The sequence below is a fragment of the Labrus bergylta genome, chromosome 7 (assembly GCF_963930695.1).
Source record: "Labrus bergylta chromosome 7, fLabBer1.1, whole genome shotgun sequence".
Lineage (NCBI taxonomy): Eukaryota > Metazoa > Chordata > Actinopteri > Labriformes > Labridae > Labrus > Labrus bergylta.
Genome location: NC_089201.1, coordinates 15,755,798 through 15,783,688, shown reverse-complemented (window position 1 = coordinate 15,783,688; position 27,891 = coordinate 15,755,798). Strand labels below are relative to the sequence as shown.

The window sequence follows — 27,891 nt, the reverse complement described above, 5'->3', positions numbered from 1 at the left end:
TTGGAGCCGCACAACAAGCTCGAGAGGCAGAAAGCACCGACGTACGGTAGATCCGCCGTGTCGTCCCTTTAACTCTACAGCGAACCACTGACTGACAAAACCCGCAGCCATGAAGGAGAAGACAATTTTCCCCCTTTGGATGCAACTTTTCGCTGCTTGTCTCGTGTTTGGGGTGAACGGTAAGTTGCTTTTTCGTGTGTGTGCTTGTATTAGTTGGTTTTAGTGGAGAAGTCTTAACAAGCTGCTTCGTCTGAGCTTCCTTGTTCTCCCTCTGTTTAAACATTTATCCAGTAGTAGTAGTGTAGTGTTTTTCGTTTTCACACACGCCTGCTGAAGCGTGTTTGGTAGGCTCTGTGATGACTTCAATGTGAGCCTTGGCACAAGTGGCACCGTCACTTCATCACCAGAGAAACCGAGCTGTGGACATTTGTAGCAGCACAAGTTCAAGCAGTCCTTGAATAAGCGGACAGGACGTGTGGGAATGTGAGAAGTCAGACATTGTTCAGCTGCCTCTGGCCAATCTCGTCTTCTTCTTCTTCTTTAAAATGCATGGGCTCAAACCAAACTATACACATTTGACTGCAACATGCGTGACCAATTGTGCAGAAATAAGCAGCAAACAGAAATTATGAATCAATCTCACTGTTTTTTAAACCGTAAATTCTGGGGGTTGATAGTCCACACTATATTGTTGTTTTTTTGTTTACTGTTTACTGTTACCAGCTACTTAAAACTCAATCCAAGTAACAAACAACAACTGTGGGTCATGTAAGATGTAGGGTCTGAAGTGTTTTAAAGAAATTCAATTGTAAAATGTACCTTTTTTGGCTAAATTTTGAATAAATTGCTCATTTCAACTATTGCAGTCGATAGAAAAAGTGCAAATGTTCGATTGGTAAGCCACTTTGGAGCAGTAACAAAAAAAAAAAAAAATCATAAAGGATTGTTTTCTTTATAAGTGAGGGTCTGACATGATCTGCTTTTCCTTTGTGTTGGGATTCAAAATGAACATCTCATATAGCCTGCTCAGGCTTTTTACTGCGAGGAATAGAGAATCAAATGTCTGTATAGGGCTCAATGATCAATATTGTCCTGAGAGTTCGGCTCAAAATGCACGGTCGACTTACTGTACAGCATCTGTTATCTGGATCTGATGCTGTAAAACGAGAAATGTTTACATGAGGTGATGTCACAAAATGTAAGGAATGAAAATGTGGATCTCTTGATGTTTTGTAGGCCAGCCGCTCATGTCAGACTGCTGGCTGAAGAAACAATGCCTTAGGGGAATTTTTGTGCAGAGTGCCCCTTTTAAGGAGCGTGACACAAACTGGTTGGCTATTATACTCGTTCATGTCCGTATCACGCCATTGGCAGCTGTCTTTGTTTGCATTTCCATGGATCAAACACATTTAGGCCAGTGGACAAAGGGAGAAATAGGCTATTTCGCCTCCCTTCTTTCTCCTCTGCACAGACAGGCAGACAGCATCACATGTCACACATGTTTTCTTTGATGTGGTGATGTATTTTCCAAATGTAAAAATCCTGATGTTCCACTGAGCTCTCCTGCACATTTAAAAAAAAAAAAAAAAAGGGCAGAACGTATGACTTCTGTGTTGAACCTCTGAGAAAGCCTGACTGTATGTCTCTTATCAGATTAAACTTTTGGACTTTTGAGTTCACACACAATCCAACCTTTGACATTTTCTCCTGCTGTTATCAATGCTAGCAACCAGGTCTAGTGTATTTCCATCCTGGGACACTTGAGATTTGATAAAAGTTGCAGAGAAGATTTTAAAAAAAAAAAGTTAGCAGAAGACCATGTAGAACATGTGACATGTTAAGTAGCCATGGCATTGGCTTAAAATAACTCACTTGCGTGATGGAATGACACTGCTGGATTCTCCCTGCTGCATCGCTTACATAAATGTTTGAAACACTTTCTTTGGAAATTAAACTGGAGAAAAGAGCGCAGCCAGAAGAGAAGCACATATCCCTGCTACGGGACGGGGCAGCCTCGGAGAATAGGTGTGGTTGCACTGGCCCCAAGGTTGAGTCACATTTCCGGATGCCGCTCGCCAACACAGATGACACGCTGCCAGTGAACTTCCACCCACAACATTGCCCAGTAAAACCTCGGGGGTCGGAGGGGACTGGACTTGTTCCTGCTGTGTCATACAGAGTGTTTACAGGGCAGAATAAGAGCTGAAGGGGGAGATGTTTTTTGCCCCTTGGTTTTTCCTGATTAGGCTCAATTCAGCAGGTTGTAGCTCACTTGTCGTATCTGTTTGCTGCTGAAGGGAGAAAAGTGGAAAATGGTGTTCTGTGTCAGGGCTGAGGCAGTCTTTTCTCACAACAACACCACTTAGGGCAACTGAGTGAACCAGCGCTAAATATAGCCAAACGCTGGGCCAATGGCGTGGCAGCAGTGTGTGGATGTGGGCAGGTGCCTATTAATTCTTTTCAGTTCAAATTGGTGCAGATTTGCATGTTGGTGCAAGAGAGGGTTTAATTGCCAATACATCAGGCAGTCATTGGACTTAATCTGAAATGTAATTTCCTGCTATTGTGAGGGATGGTCATTTCCTGCAGATGTACACATCCTGAGTTACTTTTATCTGGATTTATTTAGGGTCATGTGATGAAGGATTTCAGCTCTGCAGTATTTATTTTTCTTCTGAAGAGATTTATCTTAGTACTGAACAGGTCGTAAAACAGGTGATTTAAATAACAAATAAGATATTCAAAACAGACGTAACTTAATCTGGAGCTGGATGCTATTTGTGTACATTTAATATCATCATCAGTATCTGATCTCATGACACCAGAACAGAACAGACTTTCAATGATTGGTTGATAAATCTGTCAACAGAAAATTGAATATCAATGATTTTTCTAATAAATTGTTATTTTTATTGATAATCTTCTAATAAAAAAAAAAAACAGGCTTTTTGTCAGGTTTTTGAGGTTATGTTTCCAGATTTATCATATCTGTCTAATGCATGGCCCAATACACAAAAATCCTATCACAATTATCAAGTCAAAAATTAGAAAATAAATCCAACGTTTTGAGGCTTATCATTCAAAAATGCCTGGAAAATCTTAAATCAACATTTGCTTCCTTCGCAGATTAAGGTCAAAATTCTTTGGAGTTGAAAAATAGCCACACATGTCAAATTTAATTAGCTTGATTATCCTGAATTGAAATATCAGTAGTCAACTGATCTAATCTAGATCTAAAATGTGCAGCTCATATTTGGTTTTTACTATTTTCAGAGATTTAATAGACATAATAAGTCATCGATAATTTAGGAAAATAATGATCAGATTATTTGGTAACGGAACTTGTGTTTAGTTGCAGTCCGAGAGTAAAAGTTTTTTGATGATTTGTTCTGATAACCTGAAGTCTTGTCACTTAATTTTGTAAATGGAGTGTGTGTGTGTGTGGTCGATGGTGAACTCTCTCTTTTACCATCTGCCTGTGCCGGCCCGTTCCCTTCAGGCTGCTGTCTTCTTCTCAATGATGACTTTATTTTTACTTCTCTCTCCAAATCCCTCAGGACAGGAAACGACTTGGCGTCTTGTTCTTCCATTTGAATTTTGAATACCCTCCTTAATCAATGTTTCATTGCAATATGGAGTCTCTTTCTAATTTGGGACACTTTATTAGCGTGTGCCGGCCCACTTTCCAATCTGCCATGTTGAATATTTTACACACTGTCATCATGTCATCTTAAATATTGAGCCAGGGACCGAGACAGCAGTGCATGAATCCAATCCAAGTCCGAGTAAAAGTTGTGACTTATGTGATCAGCAGTGATGACAACTCCGTTCAGTTCAGAGTGTTGTTGTGTTTCTGTTCCAGGCTCTGTTTCAGTTACCCTACCTCAGAAAAGCTTGTTGTTACATTGATGACACGTGTGTATTTTTAGACGCTGGCCCTTTTTATTTTTTTGGGAGGGGGGGGGGGGGATCAGCAGCAGCAGATGTCTGTAGTGCTCTGGAGCAGCCAACATAACAGAAAGCTCACCTGCAGATGGAGCCCTGCTGAGCGCAATCTTAACAGGACTGAGGTCATTTAAGGACTCTCTCTCAGGTAAACCTGGCCTTGACAAATCCATTTCCTGTCATACGCGTACTCTTGCACTTTCTCCTGATTTCTCTTTCAGTGCAGCAGTGAATGTTGGCAGCAGCAGATATTTATTCTAGATGAGCACTCTACAGGTCTAAAGACATCTTATTACGCCTCAGCACATCCTTAAACGGTTTAAACAAGGCCTGGACATTTGTGTGTTTATGTGTGCACAATGCAGGCGTCTCTCCTTGGTTTTCTGGAACACAGAGTTCCTGCACAGCCTATACACTCCAGCATGCCTGTGTGAGCGTGACAGAGCAGAGGGCTTACTGTTTTCAGGCCTCAGGACAAAGCAGAAAAGAGCACTGATGTAACCACACTCTCACATATACAGTATATACACTTTAAACTCGCACGTTCACTCACAAGCATGCATGTATCAGCCCTTATACATCCCTCAGGTTCTATTGGATTTATGAACCCCTTACAAACCTAAACATGGGAGCTCATTTCAAACACACACGCCTCTTTTCCCTTTAAGAAGCCACTTCCTGCAAAGCCTTCTTAAACTGTTTAAGTGTATCACTTTTTGTATTCTACTGATTTCTTCCACGTCATCTTTGATAACTCAAGAATGGTTCAGATGAAAGAGATTTTTGCCCCGGCGGTGCAGTGGATGTATCTTCTTAATTTGGCATGTGAACCTCTCTGCGAAGCTGCAGCCTCCAGAAATGATTGTTTCACATCAAACTGATTAAGGCTCGCCCGCTCACTTACGTCAAGCTGATTCTAGTCGCTGTTAGTGTCCCTTAAGAATCCACTCCATCCTTTTATGTCCTGAAATGCCCCCTGCGGTCATCTTTACCCTGCTGCATAGCCCTAAAGGACGACAGATTTTACCATACAGTGCTCTCGTTGTGTTGTCTATTAACGTGTAAAGGGTTATGATTGGTGCATTCACCTGTGGGCTGTTCTGTCTGAAAAGCACAAAACAAAGTCATTGTATAATTTTAAGGATGTTATCTATGGCAGAGTATTTTCTGGCACAACTTCCCCGACTATCAAGGTGCATGAAGAGTGAAAAGCTTGAAGAGGTCAAAAAGCTCCAGCAACACTTTATTTATTAACAAATTAGGCCGACGCTTTTCGGCTTGTGGCCTCCATCAGGAGACACAAAACAGACGTTTAAAACCCTCTGCTCCTCCACTGACAACCGATATTATACGGAGGAAGTCATGGGCTCCAGCAGGAGAAGAGTGAGTATGTCTCCTCAGGATGATAGTTGATCCACTCAGCAGAAGTCTTATAGACTCTCCTTTTTTCTGTGGAGCTCCTGTAGGAAACATGTGCCACGTGTTTCACTGCTGCTCATTTGTCTCCATTAAGTAAACACAAGATTGGTCATGGTCAGTCGGGCCAAAGCCAGCCCTGCAGTAAAAAAAAAAATAGTCACTCGTTCATTTAAGACATGAGGCTGCTTTTCCAAATATTTCCTTCTTGAAAAAAATAGTACAACTTTTAAGCAAAGGCATTAAAAAAGTTTCCATTACAAATATTGCAACATGCTCAGAGTTTTGATGCCCATCCCCAGCTGAGTCATTATATCCTGATTTCATACTTTTTTCATGATTTCATACACATTCCTATTGTTGGTGGGGACTGGATTATTCTGTGTCTCTAGCTCTCACTGTTCTGTGTTTTTGGTCTGGTTATTTGAATCGTATTCTCAGGCTGAGGCATGATGGGAAAGGCACAGACCGTGACTCATAAGGAGGGAGAATAAACACAATGCCCTGTGGAAATACTCCGTCCTGCCAAATGTAAACTCCACATACTTCCCTAATCTGTCGCTGCGGGGCTGGCACAAAGTGGGCCATTGAGTTTGCAACTTTTCACTGTTTTTTTTATTATTTTTTTTAAATATAAACGAGATATAATTGTTTTCACTGCATTTTTTAAATGCTGCGTAAGATGTGTTTGTGGGCCCACCCTCATGAATCATAGCTGTCGTTTAGATTTTTTTTTTTTACTTATTAGAATGTATGTGTGTTCACATAATGAGATTAGATAGATCCCAAACTGGGGAAGTGTGGGATAATGAAACAACTGCTGTATATTTTTTGGAATCCAGCCTTTTAGAGGGCTGTGCCAACATTAACTGGAATATCAAGAAAACATTTACATACTTCGTCTTGTTTTAACTTGTTAAAGAGACTTAGGTTTCATTTCTTAAGCAACAACCTTCTTTAATCACATGCAGCCTGAGGAGAGTTACTGCAGAGGTCAGTGACCTGTGGATGAATAGCAGTGAACGTTTTGTGCCAATGTTGGGTTTATTTTTGGATAACTGATTAGTTTAGGACATTTTCCTTTTATAGTCAGCTGCAGGGGTGCAGTACACAAGTGTCTGGTGTAGTATATAGAGAAAAAACGTTTTACACCCAGATAGTCATGTCTAGCTATGCAGATAGTCTGTGTCCACCATCAAACTAGTGTTCTACTTTTGTTACCTGCAGCATTTAAAAGTTGCATCTGAAAACTTGCACAACAACAGTTTTCATGAGGACTATAAAACAGAAAAACATGTCAACCCAAAGATTCTCTGCAATAGATATCACAAGAGCGTAGTGAGGAAACATCTCCTTTTTTTGTGGGGCGGGGGGGTAGGAGCAATCCAACCTTTCGAACTCTCGGTTTAGATTGTTGAAATGAATTTCACAATAAATGGAACTGAAATTACAGCCGCAGATTTCCCTCAAAGTAACAATGCATACTGATAATAGAGAACACGTTTTGGTTTCTTCTGAAAAAGCGAGCAGCTTACAGTTAAATTGGGTTGACAACCACATAACATGGAACTGCATATATTCTGTAACTGAAACTAACTCTTATTTTTAAGCGTGTGACAGATCCTTGTGCAAAGCTAAACTAATCTTATAATATTTCAATTAAACTTAATGAAAAGAAGAAAAATGTCATGCCTCCATTTTCTCCATGCATGTGAAATGTGATACAAACGTGGTGTTTACAGATGGTGGCATCACTTCAGGGGATTTTCATGGAGACTCTGGTGGTTTGACCACCGTCTCTTGGCCGACCACTTTGACTAATACATGACAAATTTCATTTCCTTCTGAAAATAGCTTACAGGCGTGTTTTAAAGTTTCCCTCAGTCAGAGCATGAAACCTCTTACAGTGAGAGTTTAATGAAGAAGTGTGACTCTCTTATCACTGTTCTTATCCCAAAGAAGGTTGTGTTTTTATTTCAGGTTCATCAGTGGGACAGTTATACAGGGCTTCCTGAGGGGGGGAGGTCTTCCAGTAGAGGAAGGGAGGATGTGTTTCTTTCCCAGAGATAAACAGACACTAACTTTTGGAGGGAGGATTTTGTTGGCGGTGCCAGCGAAGCCTGTTGCCCAACCGTCTCATGAGATGTGAGCGCACATGAAGGCCATGACACTGGATACAGCCCTGATAAGATATGACATCCATGCAGGAAGAGCAGTTCAGATGAAAAACAGGATGTTGGCAAAGTGAATCTCTCATCGTCCTTTTCTCTCTGTGACGATGACACAAATGTAACCTACTACATCATCCACATTCTATATATTTACAGTATGCACTGAAAAACTTCCTTAGGGTACTCCCTGCCTTAAGTGTTTTCAAGAGAGGATGTGTGTGCATTGTGGGGTTAGAACGATGGAAAGGACACAGCAATGCACAGGAAGTAAGACGTTTTTTAAAATCCCATTTTCAGCCTTGGCCTTGGGGCCTCTGAATTATACCCTCAGCAGGACTGAAAAGGCCACTCTTCTCCCTGAGAAAACTACAAAAATATATTTATCCACTCCCACGAGTCGGCTTTGTTTGAGGTGGGAAGAGGTACCCCGCTGAAACACTTTAAAAATGGGGTCAGAGCGCCTTTTTTTTTTTTGCTTGCAAGTCAGACACTGTGGGACTTAAACCACCAATTTCACACTTGGGGTTCAACCTCAGGTTCCCTAACAATTATCCAAATGATAAGTGTCAACTTGGTAAAATCCTCCCTGTCTACAGGGGTGTAAACAGGCTCCCAATTATTTACTTCCTTCATACATAAATGTCAAAACAGGGTGTAATTCAAAAGTTCCCCTCCAAAATTCTATGTGCTGTGTATCTATATTAAGAAAAAATTACTGGTTCATTGTTATGCCTGATTTACTAGTTGCTACAATCCTGACAAGGCGTCCTCGCATGTGCCATGCTTGTAATACAATTTCTGCCTTTATTGTTTAGTAAGAATAGTTTCAGGACAGACATAAGAAATGTAACTGTTTTGTCTGTAGCTGTCTTCATGATTCTGAGAAACCACTGAACGCCTCTTGAATCCTTGTTTCCCCACACAAACCGCTATCTGACATGATTTCCCTCGTGCTCAGCGAGCTGCCAGACTGTCAGGTTCAGGCTGGGCAGCAATGATGCTGCTGGAAGCATCCAGTGTTTGTGTTGTGTTTACACTGTAGTGATGGCTTACTCAGCTGTTCGCACCGTCACATCCAACCTGCAGCAGGCTGTTTACTTTTCATTCAGCTGCACAACAAGGGGGAGAAGTGGCCGACTCTATAAGAGGAGAAAACAATATTGAATTCCCTCTATCCTATGCTTTTCTGTAATCGCTGGTATATAAACGGGTTTGGATCGTTACAATTAACCACATTCAGTAAAAAAAACAAAAAAAAAACACATGCATTCGACCACAGCTACAGTTTGTGATGATTCTCTTCCTGCCCTGAAATATGAGCTGGAAATACCAGATGTTTGACAGGAAATGCCGAGCTTCTTCAGGCATTTATGAGAGTGAGATGAAGAGTTCACAACCATCTCTATAGTCTGCTCTTCTTTTTAAAATATTTCTCTTTTGTGGTATTTAGCCGTACTTTAAGTACAAACATGGGTCTGGGACACAAAACTGCTATTTATGAATAAATACTTTCTGAATAGGTTTTTGTTCATTTGTAGTGTTTTGAGTCCAGTAGAAGTGAGTGTATCGTCTTCCTTCTTTCTCCAGGTGATTACTGTAAGGTGAACGTGTGCAGTAATGGTGGAACCTGTGTTTCCGGAGCAGGAGCTCCATTCATCTGTATCTGCCCTGACGGCTTCACTGGAGAAACTTGCTCCGAGACTGAGACTGGTAAGCATTGCATCTGAGGTAGAAGGTGTTTTATGAGTGTAATTTACTGTTAAGATGAGGACCATGGAGATAAATACTTTACTGATTGGGTGCCACATATAGTCTTGACTGGGAGACAACCTGTTATTTGTTGCAGCTCTGAGGCTGAATATATAATTTTGTCAAAAGAGTACTGTAGATCAGAAAAGCTTATACCAATGGTGTCCAAAAAACTTGTATAACTCAATCTTAACCCTTCCCTAATTCCTGAAACAGAAAAAACGATTACTAAAATGTCTCAACCCCTGCACCCCTCTACCTCTGTTTAACTTGACTGCCTTCTCCTCCACCCTCTTTGGTTTTCTTCCTGACCAAAAGGGCCCTGCAACCCCAACCCGTGCAAGAACGATGCCACTTGTGACGAGAGGGGTCACTCTCGTCGAGGTGACGTCTTCATCGAGTACGTCTGCAAGTGCCAGCCAGGCTTTGATGGAGTCCACTGCCAGAACAGTAAGTCTTCGTGCCCTGTTTCATAGTTGTTGTTTTTTAAATTTCTTGCTTTTTAATAACTTGTAGTTTTTTGTGAATTGGGTTATAAATGTTTATCTTTGTGAGATATTTAGTGTATTCATAGTTTTATAGACTTATTCCCAGCTTGGAAGAATCCACTTTAGAGTGAGCAAACAAATAGAAAGGATGACTATGACTGAGTATTCATCAAATAGGAAACCTTTCAGTGTCATCTTAAACCAACAAAATGCCTTTTATTTTATTTTCCCCTGAAACATTTAATAACTCTGCTTCATGGGAATTTAAAACACAATCTGTGTTCCCACTCATTTATCTTTTTTAACTACAGGAAACATCCACCATTATTTTGTTTAATCATAAATCAACAATAAATCCTGACTTCTTTCAGCTATCACAGAAGCACAGTTCTTTACACTGTATTAGCAACTTTAATGAGGTCCCTGTTTATCCGTCTCAACTGACACACTTACATGGAGACAGCTGCTGCGAGCGCCGGCCACCAGACAGACAGCTGTCGCCCTCATGAGAGTTTTATTCAGTCGTCACTCAAACCAGGTTAGTTCAGTCAGGGTCAGCCTAAGACAGGGACTGAATGCCGGGAACATGTGCTGCGCTCCTCCAACTGCCTGCAGCCATGCTCTACTGCGAGACAGATGGCTACTGTTTGTGTGAGAAGGCGGCAGAGAAACAGTGGCCAAGTGTGCACAAAGAAGCAGCTTAAGAGGAATCAAGTGGGACTCTGAGGAGAAGCCTATTTTTAATTTGTGCTTGATCATGTTTGCCTTTTTATCCTAGGTGTCCAAGGTGCAGATTTCAGTTCAAGCAAAGGTAACAGTGGAGTGTCAAAGAGAGAAAGATGTCTGTGTGTTTGTTATATGAGCTGTGGTCGCTTTTCCTTCTTGAATCCAGGTGCTCTCTGTTCTCGAGGCTGTAGAGTACAACAACACACACACTCACATACGCACACATACAGCAAACTGCTGAGTTCAGCACTATCTCTCCTTGTTTCTGATTATAGGTAGAAGGATCTCACATTGTTACATACTCCTCCTTTTATCAGTTTAACCCTCTCATGCCTCAAACCCTCAGTTAAACTCTACTTATGTATTCTTATTGTCTTATCAGTTCACCTTTCCAAACAGGAAGAGGAAGATGTCCTTTGACACTAAAGGTAAAAAATAACAGGCAGGCTCCCCCTGAAATCTTCCTCAGTTGGTTGTTCACAGTTGCACATCAAAGCGGGAGACTATTCCTGTCTGACAGGAAGGGGGCGCTCAGGAGACAAGACATGCCTTAAAAAGAACGACACGGTAGTGAAGGACGACGCAGCAGAGTCAGTGCTATGATGACTCTATATATATATATATATATATATACCATGACTACATATTCATAATCTCAACTAAAGAGCAGAGAAGAACGTGCTTGTGGACAGACTATATAATGAAGCAGTTTCATTATGCGCATGAAGATAGTGCTGACGATGCGCTATACAGTCTATGGTCATGCGCTGGCTGCAGGATATAAAGGTCATCACCCCCTCCTACTTGCTGACTTCTCACATCAGCTCACCTCAACCTCACACAGAAAATTGACTAGAGGGCTGGCTGGATAAAAATTCAGAGTAAACATCGGAGTGTAAAATGTGTCTGTTTGCGTTGACACATACAGCTCACCTGTGTGAAAGCACCTTCAGAGAATCTCTTCAGATTCTCTATTGCTGTTTCTAAGTTACCATCGATTTAAATCTCAAACTAACCGGCACTTATTCTAGTCGTTCATTAGACTGCGGAGAAAATACAGCAAACAAGTTTGTTTGTGTTTTCATTTACCCATGTGAACCACAAATCACAGCTCACCAGAATCCATATATTCCCAATTTCTCTTGGCAGACACTTTGAGCCGCGCTGCCAGAATAAGAGCCCTCTGCAGAGCAGGCTTTTACACTAATTAGATAATGCTTCAGGGATAATGATGAGGGGAATTTATTTGACCTTGTTGGTTTTATAAGAACCCCCCTGAGTGCTGCCTTGTCGGGGAGGCCCCCCTCCATTCCCAACTCCTGATGAGTGTGTTGTGACAGTTTAAGTGCTCTCTAATTTGTGTGTGTGTGTGGGCACTGAGTGAGGGTCACAGCAGTCAGCTTCTACGGTTTGTACGAAACAGAGGGAGACAGGAGGCTGCAGAAAACCTGTGACTGTGGTGAACCCCAGAGAGGCAGTTAAAGATTTAACTAGCATCCTCACACTCACTTAACATGTTAAAATACATATCATCTCAGACGTTGTAGGAGTTTAAAAAAAGTTAAACGACACCACAGTCCTGTTGTTGGTCGACTGTGAGAGCGCATGGAAGCCTGCTGTTTGGGAGTGGACTCAAATGTGACCGTTTTCGTTTTGGAGAAACTTGAGTCAGACATAAAGTTTCTGTTCTCATGCTAAACTGCATCTAAAAAACTACAAATAGAAAAACAGTAAAGACAGAAAAAGGGAAAATAGCAACACCCACTCCTTAAGACAATTAAAGGAACGAAGGCCATATAAATGATTTATTTTGTATCAGTTTGTACCTGAGATGATTTCCTGTCTGAATAAATGTATTTCTAAAAGTCCAATAACAGATCAAGGCAGCACGACACTATATACAGTGCCCACCATAACAACCACACACAGCTCACGATCTCATATTCACACTGTTTAGCATACACATAACCACAATGTTCATCCCCTCGTTGGCTGTCCACGCTGAGCGCTCGCAGCGTCAGCTCTGCTACTGTTGCCAGGCGAAAAAAAGTGAACGTGGAGGCGGAACGGTGAATTAAGTCTGTACCTCCCAGACAATGTCACACTCACTACTCAGGTCTGACTGCAGCACCTCTGACTGTCCTGTCAAATTGTCCTGAAAGCTTTTATGGGTTGCAGAGAAAGAGATATCAGATGGATGGGAAGGAAGGAGGAGTATTTTTTCTAGCCCACATGTTCTGAATCTGAGCTTTCATAACAGATTAAGGCAGACTTTACTTCTTAGAGGGAGCTGAAATGGATGTGTATGCCTGTGCTGCTTTTCAGTTGTTTTAGGAGAGTTTTCAGCTCCTCCCGGGATGTGGTCTTGTGGGCAGACTGGGCACCATGCCCCCTGTGGAGTACAGGGGTCGGAGTACATATAATATATAGATACTGTAGATGCACGTGTTTGTTATCTAGCCGGTCGTATAATTCCTGGTTCACTTCTGTTTGAATTGGATGTGTCACATCTTCTCAACTCAACCGGTCTCGAAAAATGAAGCCAATTCGGAAGTACAAAAAACTGCAGTTCCTCGAGGTTTCGCTTGAGGCTGGCTGCAGAAGCGCCGGAAGTGCCATAAGCCCCCAGCCAACGCATCGGAAGGAAAACGGTTATGCCCATATAAGGGTTGTGGCAGATTTGATTGACAGCTCTGCGCGCTGCATCTGTCTGTCAGTTCAGGAGCAGGTCAGGAAAAAATAAAAAGTTGTGTAAAAGTAGACTTCCTTCCCTTAGCTATTGAGTTGAGCATTAATGCACATTTTAGTCTTGTCATTTCAAATCTAAAATGTATACACATAAGTAGAGACAAAGGAGTGCATAGAAATATTTATTTAATCTGAAAACCCAACTTCAAAAAGCTTATTTTTACAGCAGAGATTACCATGTTTACAGCTTGGTACAAAAAACCAAATACCGTAGGTGTGATTAGCTCATGTCTCGAGCGACACACACTGTACGGGGGGGTGAATGTCTTGATGACTCATCTGTTTTGATTTGATGAAGGATGAGAGTTATTCACAATAAGGCCTGTAACTGACCAGCTTGGCGGCGGGCTCGATGTAACAGTTTGTCAGGATGCTTAAAACCCGCCTCAGCTCTCAGCCTGTGGGTGACATCACTCAGGCCATCCGGGGGAGACCTCCCTCGCAGCGAGTTTTTGAAGAATAGAAGCAACCGAAGTCCACCCCAGAAGAACCAACCAATGCAGATGTTGTTGAGGCTCAGGTTTCTTCCTCTGTCTCTGCAGCTCTCTGGGCACCTCGACGGACAAGTCCCCAATAATCCACACTGTGTCTATAGGAGAAATACAAAGGTGTTCAATTAATGCCTCAGACAAGACAAAATGTACAGTTAACTACATGTGACAGCTCAGGGTGTTTTTTTGTTATTAGCCACATCTGCAGGAATAATATTGAACAAGGTAGCTGCAACTCATAATAATAGATGCCAGTCTTAAATACTATTTTTTTTCTAATACTTACAGTTTTTGGTGTGAAGCTGACACTGTCCACAGACTCCATGACTTCACGGGGTTCAATAGAAAACAAATATCTTACACTAAATCATTATTTTCAATTGTCATGTTCACCCACATCGCTGTTGACATCAGTAAATATAAGACACAAACATTCCTCTTTTTGTCAGAACAGTAACAACCACGAACTGTATGCATTTTGATATTTATTTCTTCTGGATGTCTCTCATATTTATTTACAGTCTATGGTCTAACAGTAGTTTTATCAACAACAACGAAATGAAAAAAGATGCCAAAGCTCTGTCTGTTATCGTTTTAAAACAGACTTCTTATCCTTAAACATATAATTACACCCAAGTAATGATTTGTAACACAATGTTAGAATTTAAATGTAAAGATTTGCCTCAAAATGATTCTTACATTTTATGATAAAACTTTGCTAACCCTGACAAAGTCTACTAACTGCGCTGACAAATAACTAATAACCATAATTGTATATTTAAAAAAGTGTAGTTTTAAGACTTTAATTAAATATTTGTGTTGAATATAATTTGTTTTAAATGTGTTGTAGAAAAGTTAAATGTTAACTTGCTGTTTATAGAGTTTTCTCAGGACGAGCAGGAATAGTTGATGATAGCAGCTGTAGCCGTTTAGCTATGCTGTCAAGTGGACTGCTAACGTCGAACTGAATGGGCGGAGTTAAGTCCCGCCTTAGTACTGTTGCTAGGTTGAGCCGAAGTTAGGTTGAGACTGCAAATCCAATATGGATGTGGCCGTCGATTGGACTCATTTGCTGCCTACGTAACAGACGGGTCAGGGTTTGTCCAGTAATATTTACAGTCCATGTGAGGTACACAATAATCTGTTTGGTGTTTAGACTGGTGATGTCAAACACTCACAGGTAAACAACAACGACAGACTTACTTTTTAAGGGCTGTAAAATCAGTCATGACTCACAGGAAGGGCTCATTAGACAAAAAGAAACACAGCTGAAATGAATTCTGAGAAGAGAAGTGACGTAATTTGTTATGGACGCAATCGTTATCATCATAAACTTTGTTGAAATAAGTTTCCTCCAAATTTGTAATTTAGGTTTCAATTTTTCTTGAATTCTTGTATTTTGCATGGTTAAGCTTGAGTAGGTATGGGCTATGTATGGATGTGAAGCTATACAGCCACCATTCATACAGTTATCTGGCTGTTCAAACACAATGTTAGCCTCTTTCATGTTCTGATATCCACCAGTGATTAGCAAGATCTAATGTGTCAGCCATCATTTAGCATAGCATTCATAGCTGGGTTGACATACTGCACTTGGTGCCACCACGACCCGACCTCGGATAAGTGGAAGAAAATGGATGGATGGATGGACGGGTTCATAGCTTTGATAACTGAGAGCATCTCCTCTAATGCTGCTGGAGAATGCTGACTGCATTTTGTAACTCACCATTCATTAACCAATTAAAAGGAACCATTTTCGATATTGGCAGTCCTTCCTTCTCAGAGGATATACTGTAATGCTACACTACGCTCATCATCACATGTGTCACTACTGTGCAGATGACCCTCACGGGTGTCAATCAGTGGAGATCGGCCACACCCACACAGTCTGAAAGAGTGGGCCAAACAGCAAATGATGCGCTCTTTCAAAGAGGTTGTGTAATAGTGAAACACTTTTTAATTTAATCCTGCTCAGTGTTTGATAAATAATCAAACTGTTATTATGTCATGCCAAAAGTCCAGTTAATTGTCGGTACCTATCTTCTAGTTGGTTTCGATAAAGAATGTTCTTTTGAGAAAGTAACGATTAACAGTAAACTCATAACACAGACCAACCGCTGTATTTCAGGATCTGCTTAATGAGCAAATCATGAACATTTTATAAATAAATTAAGTTACAGAGACCGTAAACTCTTTTTTTTTCTTTGAGCGCATCTGTAACTCCTGTAAGAAGCAGTTAAAGGGTTAATGCCTTTCTTAAAAACCTTCAGAAACACTGACAACCACATTTGTGTTTCTGTAAAAACCATAATGTGGTGTTGGATAACTCGACAGATTAAACCGAGGGAAACCCATCCTCTCACACTTTAAAGACGCAGTTTTTTTTATATGTAAGCCACACAAACAAAAAGTCATGACTCTGTCAGAGTGATGACACTTTATTTCTCTGACTAAGAGGTTGGTCAGAAGAAGTTCTCTCTAAAGAGAAAATCTAGTAAACATGTAGAGAATCATCATGTAGCAAAGCTACATCTGAGCTGAGGGGTCGGTAAGACTGAATGTCAGTTCAGACTTTGATAATGAAAGCCATAATATTTTAAAAAACAGCGGAAGTAGTGGCAGATCTAAGAAGCACAGCTTTTATTTAACTGTGTGTAAGATCTGATGTCACCATGCCTTGATCTATTCAGAGGGAGCCTCGACAAAAAGCGCTTTAAATAAAAATACTCTGTCCATAAAGTTCCATCTCAGAGCTCTGCATCCTGGCAGAGATCCGGTTTGAAGCTATTCCTGGTGCTACTGGTGCTCCCTGGTGTCCTTCTGCCAGTCGAAAGAGTACACAGCAAATTACACATCTGGAAAACTTTAGGCACTTTGATTCAGTATTGCCGTTGTGGTTTTATATGGTGACCATAATGCCAGTAGAGCAACCCCCTTAACTGCTTTACCATGGCAACAGTTAGGGTGGAGATTAGAAATATGTCATTATCGTGTGTCATGTTGGTTGGAAGAAAGGACCAAATGTAATTCTCTGAAACGGTCAGATTCCAAAAGTTGTGCATAACGTTGATGACTTGTTGAGGATTTAATTATCTTCTTGTATGATGCATGCCTGGGATGGAAGATTCTTACACTTTCTTTGTGTTTCTCCTCACACTGTCTTCTCTTTGACTTTGTCGAGGAGTGTTGTTGTCCAACCATGAATATTGCAGATGCTTTAATTTAAAACTCAGTTTGAGTAGCTTGTGGGCTGAGGCCTCACACTGTGAGCTATGGAGAACTTAACTTGTTGTACAGCCCCATCCACTCCTCTCACACTGCAACAGAAACACAGATTTTGGCTTTAGATACCGACTCATAGCCTTTGTTAAGGCCCAAATCCCTCTGGCTGCAGCGCAGATCCTGGGTGTTCAGTAGGTAGCTTTGCTGATCAACACATGCACTGCCAGCTGACCTTGGCTTTGTATCGATCGGGTCAGGTTTTAAACAAGCCGCATGAGATTTTTTTTTATTGGTTTTTGCTTCTATGCTGGGACGGATATTGACAAACTAAATATTAGGGCAGTGTGCTGTTTCTGTTACGAGCTATAGGGTTTGTTGGATACGAGCCGTGGAGATGTTCTGTCGAGCACATCCTCTGCCCCTGACAATCTATTTTTATGTGCCAACTGTGTGCTGACAATATATACCACTGAATATGTACCAGCTGATCAGATGACAGTGTTGTTTTTATTGGTTGTTAACTTCAGAGTTGCAGCATTTAACATATTATCGTTAAAGCTAATCAAAGCACCAAAGACTGTATACACTTCAAGCATGCATAGACCCGGTAATAAACAAACCCACAAGCCTTTACAGTTGTGAAAGTCCACCTGTTCCTCTACCTGTATCAGGAGTGCTCCTCAGGCACCTCCCTCTACTGACCCCCATCTGAATGTGAGATAAATGGATTAGATCCTGATGCTGACCAGGCTGCGTGGTTCTCCTGGTGCCCAATCCTCTTAATAGACAGCCACCAGCTGACGCACGTCAGGACCAGGGTTTCCCTCAGCTACTCGTATAGGTCTTTGGCTTAGTATGCCACCAGGTGATTAACCTCTCATGTTTGGTTGTTTGTACTCTGACATCATGGAGCATGTCAACAATCTGTCCAGTTCAAGTCTGAAGTTAGAAATGTTTAAGAAACACTCTGAAAAACACGTTTAGGACTCCATGTATCGGTATCAATGAAGTGAAATTAATGATGAATCTTTTCCTTTGTCTTCAAAGCTGTCTGAATTTAAAGGAGCAATCTGTAACTCTGACACGTAGAGTTTAAAAATACGTACTGCAGTCAAAATACTCCCCCCGCCCCCTCCTCTCTAGAGTCGATGCTCACTCAGGTTGCCATGTGGTGGACACTGAAGCTTCAGTGTTTAGCCAGCTCTGCATCGGTCTGTAAACCTTTCTGCGTTCTAACCTCTCTCCATTTTTCAAAAGCATCTCCAATATTTATCCTAGTTTGAGCACGTTTCTGCTCGTGGAGCTTATTAGAAACATGCAGAGGCTTTTTAGGTCGGGTACAATCACTTCTATCTGAACCAGTTCTCTTGCCCGCTTCCATCACTGCAACACTTGTTGGCTTGACCTGATAACTGCTCTCATATCTGGCAATACGAGGGGCGTCCAAAACGGCCGTGTGGGGGTGCCTTAAAACCACCTACCTTCTCTGGTCCAAACAAATCCAGATCATTCAGGACCAGAATCTAAAGTTAGAAGGAGGACATACTGGCTGCTGCATTGTTGTCAGAGAAGCCAGCACTTCAACACAGCATGTTTCCTTAATGTGTGATCTTATAGGAAGGTCACTTTATCATGTTTCAAAACCAACCAAAACTTAATGGTTACAACACCTTGAGCATTTGTTACACATCACTCATTTTTAAGTGTGGGCTGTTGCCTCCTAGTGAGTAGAGAAGGTACTGCACGCAGACTGCAAGATGTCATTTATCATAAGTAAATAAACACTTGTGTTTTTAACCCGAATGTACCCTACATTTATAAATATTTCAGGAATCAGGTACACCCAGGAAGCTGCTTCTGTTTGAATTAATTAACAGTAAAATGATGAAATAGATTATTTGCAAAGAGTATTAATGTTTCAAATATTCATCCCTGGTCCTGCTGTATGTAATCTGATGTGTATTATTTAGTGTAAACTAGCAGAGCCAGAAGTCTCATGACTGTAGACCTCATTATCCAGAGTTTGAGGATGCACATTTCAAAGCGGCTGTATTCCTCTCGTGGCTGTGTGAGAATGAATATTTGGACACAGAGCTATTTATGGAACGCGCATGTGGGAAGGGAGATGCTGCCATGTGTGCGCCTGTCGGATTAAAACATAACATCAGTGCGCCTGGGTTGTTAGCGTGCGTTTTTTTCCATAATAACAACCACAGAGGGTTCAAGCTTCAGAGACTCACTGAAATACTCCTTCTGGTGTGCAGTCATCTGTGCAACCAGACAGACGTTCTTCCTTGTGTGTGTGGTCAACATGAAGCGTGTATGAAGCCTGTTTAGTCACACCGACAGTTCTTGTGGGCGAGAGATCCAAAGGAGTTTGAGTTTTATTTTTTTTCCACTTCATGCTGTTGATTCATTTTCCTGTCTGAGTCATCGAACACAGACTTTGATACACAGATAGCGCCATCAAGAGGCTGTACAAAAAAATACAAGACAATCAAACTCACTATGCCCTGGAATGTCATTTGATGATGCTTGTCATCAAAAGTTACTGAGTTACTGCATGAATCAAAGTTACTTAGTTCAACACATTATGTTCCCCACATCCTGACTGCATGAGCTCCGGGTGCAGCGGCTCCTTCAGTCACAGATATTCTGATTAAAGCTCCTCTCTGCTGCAGCTCCAGCCCTCTCTGGCATGGCTTCAACTAACCTCAGTATGAAGCAGCTGAAGAAATGTCCAACCTCGTCTCTTAAGCATGACATGTGATCTCCTAACTTCTGACTCTTTCTGATTTATAATGTTCTCCTGTGTGCCCGGCTCATGACAGTTGACCAATCTGCTGCTGCATGATGTTGGACTATACTGATGTGACGTCATTATTTTTCTTTACATAGATGTGAATGACTGTGCCGTCCAGCCATGCCAGAACGGTGGTACCTGCAGGGACCTGGAGGGAGATTTTAAATGCCACTGCCCGTCCCCTTATGTGGGAAAAAACTGCCAACTGCGTAAGTGTGACCAGCTCACTCTCAACTCATTTCACACGTTCACTCTGGATTGTTTACGGTCATTCAGGTCCTGATGTTTCCAGACTTGCCTTGTGCTTTGGTCTGTGGAGAGCTTGTATGTGGAAGGGGAGGACTCCTCAGTAATGGTGATTGTTCCTGGGTTTATATCTCTGCAACATGGATCAGAATGTTTCCCCAATACAAACACAATATTTGAAAACATAATACAGACAACTGAGGCAAGCAGTGAAGACTATACAGTCTGTTGACAACGACCGCTGTATGACCGACACTGCTCCATTTCTTTTTACTCCATGTTTGAGATTGTTTATTTCCCGATCACACACAGAGCAAAGACGATGTGGGTGTAAGACACGATCCGTAGGCGGTTAAACTACAGGGAATATTATACATTTGGAAAAGAGCGCAGGTGAAGTTGAAAGATTTTCAACTCAAGTGCTCAGAGTGGCCGGGGGAAGAAGACCCTGGGCGCTGCGCTTTTTCTCCAGGTGGCCGCCTGCTGCTGAGAACAGTCTCTACTCATGGAAAACTATTGGGGGGGAAAACGCTAGGTGGACACGGGGCCTTAATGTCTTTTTCTTCCTGCGTCACACAGCTCAGTTAAAGCATCAAGTAAAAGAGTTATTTGTATCAGACTTCAAAACTTCTCGTTCTGTTTCTTGTGGCATCAGTCCTCTTATTGTGCACTCTCCATTCTCCTTTTACACCCTAACAATATGAGTGTGTAGATTCTTTGACCCAAGCAGGGTTTTGAGGGGTTCTTGTGTGCACACATTTCATTAGAGCCCAAGTGGGATATCTTACACTGACGTCAGACCTCTCACCTCTTCTCTACAGGCTGTATTTCTTTGCTCGGCATGGAGGGAGGGGGCATCGCTGAGTCTCAGATCTCAGCCTCATCGGTTCGTTACACCATGTTGGGCATACAGCGATGGGGACCTGAGCTCTCCCGCCTTAACAACAAGGGACTGGTTAACGCCTGGAGCCCTGCTGCACATGACAAGAACCCATGGATACAGGTGAGGTCAACAAGTGACACAAATGAAAAAATAAAAAGATTATGTTAATTTAATCAGTACACTATTTGTATTCTCTGATTACCTATCTACATTGATCTCATCCGCTTTTCATGCTTGTAGATCAACATGCAAAGAAAGATGCGATTTACAGGCATGGTGACGCAGGGGGCCAGTCGCATTGGAACAGCAGAGTTCATCAAGGCCTTCAAGGTGGCCTCCAGCCTGGACGGAAAGACTTACACGGTGTACAGGACAGAGGGAGAGAAGAAGGACCGTGTAAGGAGACACAACACTAACCAATCAACTACAGCATATTCCTCATGTCTGTTTTAAACTGATTCAAATGTGTCAAAGTCAATACACTCAACACATGACAAGATAGTAATGAACCACTAGAGGGAGCAATGACAAATATAAAACTTGTACAGGACATACAGGAGAGGTCTGACACCATCTTACCATCATTTTACTTATACACAGTGAAACAGAGAAAGAAGTTACTTTTTCAAAGTTTCCTGACTACTCCTTTCTTTAACAGGTTTTTGTTGGAAACGTGGACAACGACAGCACCAAGACAAACCTGTTCGATCCTCCCATCATCGCTCAGTACATCCGCATCATCCCTGTGGTGTGTCGTAAAGCCTGCACAATGCGCATGGAGCTGGTGGGCTGCGAGCTCAACGGTAAACTCAAAACACAAACACATCAAACATGCATCCACTGCGCGTTCAGTACACCAATGTTTCTGAACTCCAGCATGTCATTCCTATCCAAAAGTCTGTTTTTTCCAGCAGTGTTGAAGTTGTACGTTTTTTTTGTACGGTGTCGCTCAGTGACCGATCATGTTTCAAAAGACGTTACTCAGATCATTGCTGCTCTTTGAAACTATGAACACAGATGCACATTTATCAAAACCAAATGATGTTCAAACACTTGTGTAATATTGGCAGGCGTATCGCAGATTAATGATAACGATTCAGCGCTTTTTAAACAGCTTAAAACAATTAACTCAAAGTCATCATCTCAAAGCTGCCGCCCCTAGCTGGCAGAAGTTAGACATCATTATTTTGTATTGCAGTCAGTTTCTGTTTATATTGTCCCTTTGATGTAAAGCCAGCGTGGTGATTTGGTATCAGTTGCCTCATTTCACTGTTGAATGTTCAGTTCTCGATTTCTCTCGTCTATCAGATCGCTGCTCTGTTCTTCTCCCATCGGCTGTGCCTCTCAGTTTCTGCATGTTTGCTTCATTTGTTGCATGTTTTTTTTTTTTTGGGCCTCTTCTAGATCACACGCAGAATGAACAAGTCCTGGCCCTTTTTTTTTTTAACACATATTCACATTTTCAATGTTTGCTTTGATGCAGGATACTCATTACAGTGACTGTGAACACAGTTTGTTTCCTGATGCTCATTGGCCCGTGTTTTAATTGATTCCACTTCATCAAGCAAATGAACTGAAGTGTAAAATGATGTTGTAAGAATGAGACAGGATGTTGCATAAGGAGCCACATGATGCTGGACGGCATCTTTTGAAGATAAAGCCATGACAGTATTTCCTGCATCTCTCCGCCTTTGTTCTTCTTCCCTGCATGGCCAGCTGCTTCACTAAACCACACACATTGAAAAAAGTTTATTACAGACTCAATGGGCAAGTTTGTCTCTACTTCAGTGTTTACTTTCTGCCCGTTGACATAAACATGAGATATAAGACAAAGTGAGAGAATACTGAAACTCTGCGGAGGAGCGCTGTATGACTTCATGTTGTTGCTCTGATCAACTTGGTAAAAAGTAACATTTCAAAGCACAGTAAGAAGGGCTTAAAGAGCCTAAAGCGCCTCATTCATCGTTTCACTTGAATGCCAGATCCGTTTCCTCGTCACCTGCCGCTCTCGTCCTCCTCATTGTCTTTGTTTGCTGCTTCACATCACCGGCTGACCTTGGCTGCTTCCCGTCTGTCCCCCTGTCTATCATACTTTTTTCTTTTCTCCCTGCCTGATCTCACCTCTACAGTGTATTCAAACACTGCAGGTTGTTCAGAGCCAATGGGCATGAAATCCCGGCTGGTGACTAATCGCCAGATCACGGCCTCCAGCACCTTCCGCACCTGGGGCATAGAGTCCTTCACATGGCACCCTCACTACGCCCGCCTGGACAAACAGGGCAAGACCAACGCCTGGACCGCCGCCTCCAACAACCGATCTGAGTGGCTGCAGGTGAATACGACAGAGAAGCAGATTTTTGACCTTCAATTTGCTGATCTTTGTTAACACGTTTTTTTTTTGTGTCCTTAGGTGGACCTGGAGTCTCCCAAGAAGATTACAGGAATCATCACACAGGGGGCCAAAGACTTTGGCTCCATCCAGTTCGTCACAGCCTTCAAAGTGGCTTACAGTGATGACGGAAAGTCCTGGACCATGGTGAAGGATGAGACCACAAAGACAGACAGGGTCAGTCAAAGTGTGTTGAAAACATGAGCACAAATCTGAGTGAGATCAAACTGAATTAAAAGCAAATTAACAGAAGAAGGGAATGAACAGAAAAAATACAAGAAAAACTTTATTGTCATTATACAATTGTACAAAGTTAGAAATGCTTTACCTTGATATGCACAAACATACAGGCAACCACAGCGTAAAACAACCAACAACCTGCATTCAAGTAAGAGCTGCAGTGTTTTACTGCAGATAATGTATATTGTAGAGCCTGACTGATTAATTGGATGGCCGAACATTTCGGCCCATGTTAGCTTATCCAGTGACTATCAGTATCGGCTAATTTTATCGCAGATATGGGCCGATATTACTCGATTTATTCACCAGTCAGATAGAATTTAGTTTGACTTGTATTGTATTACACTAGCAGTTCTCTTTCACCAGCAGAGGGCGCTATATGGATTACAACAAACATCATCACTTTCCAGAGTCAAGCTGTGATGCACGTAAATGCTCAGTTACTTTCCATTTGAGTGACCATCTTGTCTTCATTATCAATCTGTTATGTTATACATGCATATTGCAGAGTGGGGAGTTATATTGCTGATTGCACAAGAGAGTGGAGGGAGCTTCAGTTCATACTAATATGAGAATATTACGAGGGGGTGTAAAATACAAATGAGACAATAAACATAAAAACATCCGCAGGAAAATATATTAAACGTTATGAATATAAACTCCTGAAGGCTTCGCTCATTTACAAACTTCAACATTAAGGAGTTTTCAGAGTGCTCTTAAAGGAAACTGTAAAAATAAGTTGCATACTCATCTACACACCTGGATCAGATTAACATGACAACCCGGTTTGATTTGCGTTCAGGGTTTACTCTTTCATGATAAATCCAAACAGACACTCACCTGCCAGATGTGCACATCTAGAACAGCCAAATAAAATCATCAATCAAGGATGTGGGCGGTTGACAGTTCTCTCTGACTTAATCGATTAAACATGACGGATCAGAATTTGTCTTTCTTGACTTGTTTTCAGGCTGAACTTATTCATGAATGTTTTGTTCCTGGTTTATCCTCAATGCCTCACAGTGTCAGTGTGTTCATATTCAGCTAATAACTAATAGAAAGGAAGCAGTTTGTTGCTGTACAAGTTTGTTTGTATGGCAGGGACAGCAGTTCTTTTGAGATTATTTAATTTTAAAGCAAAATGTTTAAATTATCAAATTAAATAATTGAAGTCTAACAGAAGTATGGGGGGAAGTTAAAAAAGCAGTCCTCCAAAGTAAAATTTTTCACTTGGAAAGCTCACAAAACGTTAATGAAAAAAACGACCAGGTGTTCTTGGTGGTGAAGTCCAGGTAAATGCTTGGTGATCTTAAGGATAAAAAAGGAGGGAAGCCACAGGGTTAAATTCAGCCACATGACTAAACCGACTTTTATTTCATCATGGTTTTAACATCAATTCCTTCCATAGTGTCTCAGCAGATGTTATCAGTGTTTTAATGATCGTCATCTGTCCTCCAATCAGATTTTCCCGGGAAACAGCGACAACAACGTGCACAAAAAGAACATCTTCGAGCCGTCGTTCTACGGCCGATACGTCCGCATCCTGCCCTGGGAATGGCACGAGCGCATCACCCTGCGGATGGAGCTTCTGGGCTGCGACGAGTAGCACCACCCTGAACCCAAATCCCCTTCCCCCACCTCCCCCTTTTCTCTACTCCCCCCCCCCCCCCCCCTCGTCCCACCTTCCCTCTCTCCCTTCTCCCCTCGTGAGCCACACCTGCACTGCCTTGCTCTCAGCCCTAGGGGGCAGCAAACACCAGAGTAGCACACCTCCAGGCTGCTTGGAGGTGGGGGATGTTACCCTTAACCACTGTTACCAGGACCCTGATAAAATTCAGATCAGTGTCTCCTCTTTGTTTGTTTCCTGAGGCGATCACTAGTCTAAAAACAACTCTTTAATTTTTTGTAAATCGAGTTCGGCTGGGGTCCGATTTGTATCCCACCCACTGAGGTGGGTGGTGACTCCTCCCTCCCTGTGTCAGAGGTCAGGGGTAGCAGGACTGCTGCTGTTCATTGCTGGTGCTGCCTGGACTCCGATCCTAGATCAGTTCTACCTGGAACATTTAAGCTTCAAGACCCACGGCTGGTGATGTATATACGCTCCACTTAAACGCTTTCACACATCCTATAAGTGAACACTTCACCTCCTGTAGAGACACACACAATACGACTTCAGGTGATACATCGATAACTTATGGTTGATTATTTTCCATATCCAAAAAATGAATCGGTGTAAAACGAAGTCTGTTTTGGTGAATAATCTTTAGATATGATAAGAAGTGCTCCTTGCTCGTTAGAGGGGAAAAAAGCAAATAAGAAATGAGGGACTCAAAATCTCAAGGTGTCCCGCTGTGTGTGCTTTTGAGCAGTGAAAACGTCTCCTACAGGTCGTTTGTTTGACCCGCTTTAGAGGGTTAACATCCAAACTGTTATTAAAACATACTCTTGTAGCAGCCAGTAACAGAAGAGTCTCTTTAAAGCTTTTTGTTCTTCTGTGTTACCTCGTGTTGATGCTTCAGACTCCATCGAGTCATCAGCTCATCTTGGGCCAACGCCCACTCACATGTTTCTGTCTGTGGGTTTCTGTAAGTATTAGTACACCGACACTCACTCCCAGAACTAAAGATCTATCAGACACATTGAACATGTTTCATTATGAGACACAATCATTCGACAAATCGTCACAGTCATTCCGTTTAGCAGCCGGAGAAATGTGATCTCCAAGGAGGAGGAGAGAGAGACACCCTCACACAGACAGGAAGTTATAAACGAGTGTGTGAGATCATTGTTGAGAGACAAGAGACGCTTTACTGCTGTTGAAAAAGCATTAACGCCTTTAAATGAGGTTTACACATGCTGCTGTAATGAGCTGGTGGGACACGACCAGCCCAAAAAAGATTTCACCTTTTGAGTTATTCCTAGCTTGATTAAAAAACTAATTCTCGGCATGGGACAGTTGTTCAGTATTCTTATGTTACTGGCTGCTACAACAGGAGTGTTTAAGCATGGTTTAATTACAGAAGTCATGTTTTTGAAAGTTGAATTTAACTAGCATCGTCTTTAACGAGCTGTTAGAAACATGTCAGAGCTCACTCTAAAATGAACCAAACAGTTCTAATATCAGAAGGAATCGTCTTTGCTTTTTTATCAGCATCATAATCTGAGAGATGAACAGAAGTGTATAGACTTTAAGGTAAATATTTTGGCTGTTTTCGTTTCAGGTGGAAGCAGATCTGCTCTCAGAAAAAGCTACTGACTCGCTCTGCTGCGCTTCTAGTTGTGTTCACAGTTTCATTGTTTTTTACGGCACTTTGATGTTTGTGTTTTGATATTTGAAATGTCCAAAAAAAAAAAAGAAGGAAAAAAAAAAACTGTAAACATGTTGATTACCACATGTGAAAAAAGAAGAAAACACCCGCTCAATTTCTTTGTTGGATTCAGTCGAGCTTTCACAGTCTGGGTTCAGATGTAGTCGATGTTTAGTGTAAATAAATCACACACACACACACACACACACACACACACACACACACACACACACACACACACACACACACACACACACGCATTCAGTTCTTCTGGACTGAACTCATCTGTCTTGGTGGATGTTAATGTCTCCTGCAGATCATCTACGTGGAGTGCAACATGACGCCTCCAGTTCAAAGCTGAGGCCGTCCTGATAAGATCGAACGAGAGAAACAAAATTAAATCTGAATTTTACGGTTCCAGTTTAAAATAAATTAAAAAAAAAAAAAAAAAAAAAAACGTGACACAAACCGCCATATCATCTCCGCCTCTGCCTCCCCCGTCACAGTGCTCTAAACCTCTCTCCACCCCTCCATGAATTATGTATTATGGGCTTGTGCAATATGATACCGTGTTAGTTTTGATAACAATGAATATTAATTCAAGACCCTTTAAAAAATGCATGAGGGGGATAGCGGCGCGGCTGAGAGGTCGAGGGTGGATGCTCGTGTCAAGCACTGTACACTATGTGTTATGTGCAGACGATCCTGTGAGCTGTCGCCCTTTGTTTTTCCATGTCTGCATGCTTTTTAAGGAAAAGTGTTGCTCAGCTTTAGTTATCATTTATTGGTGACGTAGTTTCATTTTCTTCTAGATGTTCATCGACATTCAGAGTGATGTAGAAACGTTGTTTCCCCAATGTTCAGGTTTTCTATTAAAAGTGTTTTTTTTATGGTATTAAGAGTTAATTTCTTACTAAACTGTCGACCTCAGACTTTTGACTGGATTTGTTTCCTTTTTATTTTTTACTCCAGTATTGTGTTTCTAAGAGGACTCCTTTCTGTTTGGCCTTTGTATCTTTAAATTAAGATTAAATAGTAAATGAATAAATAAAGTACTAAAAACACA

General features: G+C 41.7%; 1 protein-coding gene across 4 annotated transcripts; it reads left to right on the top strand.

The window, feature by feature from the left end:
* On the top strand, window positions 1-27,891 carry mfge8b (milk fat globule EGF and factor V/VIII domain containing b). Of its 4 annotated transcripts, none has more exons than XM_020636494.3 (11): window positions 1-179; window positions 9,120-9,242; window positions 9,600-9,731; window positions 10,548-10,580; window positions 19,855-19,968; window positions 20,827-21,008; window positions 21,129-21,284; window positions 21,547-21,691; window positions 23,036-23,220; window positions 23,299-23,454; window positions 24,980-27,891. In XM_020636494.3, the coding sequence occupies exons 1-11, from the start codon at window positions 110-112 to the stop codon at window positions 25,121-25,123; spliced, it is 1,440 nt and encodes a 479-aa protein (XP_020492150.2). In that variant the 5' UTR covers window positions 1-109; the 3' UTR covers window positions 25,124-27,891. The 4 variants fall into 4 exon arrangements, with proteins under 4 accessions (XP_020492150.2, XP_065812941.1, XP_020492151.2 ...); XM_065956869.1 differs by having other exon boundaries at window positions 23,018-23,220; XM_020636495.3 differs by lacking the exon at window positions 10,548-10,580.

What these genes read in the sequence shown, in the direction of transcription:
- mfge8b (XM_065956869.1), top strand. Translation starts at nt 110, where the DNA reads ATGAAGGAGAAGACAATTTTCCCCCTTTGGATGCAACTTTTCGCTGCT. An exon ending in AGATTTCAGTTCAAGCAAAG is followed by an intron (nt 10,581 to 19,854) that starts GTAACAGTGGAG and finishes TTCTTTACATAG; the next exon opens with ATGTGAATGACTGTGCCGTC. An exon ending in ACAAGAACCCATGGATACAG is followed by an intron (nt 21,009 to 21,128) that starts GTGAGGTCAACA and finishes TCATGCTTGTAG; the next exon opens with ATCAACATGCAAAGAAAGAT.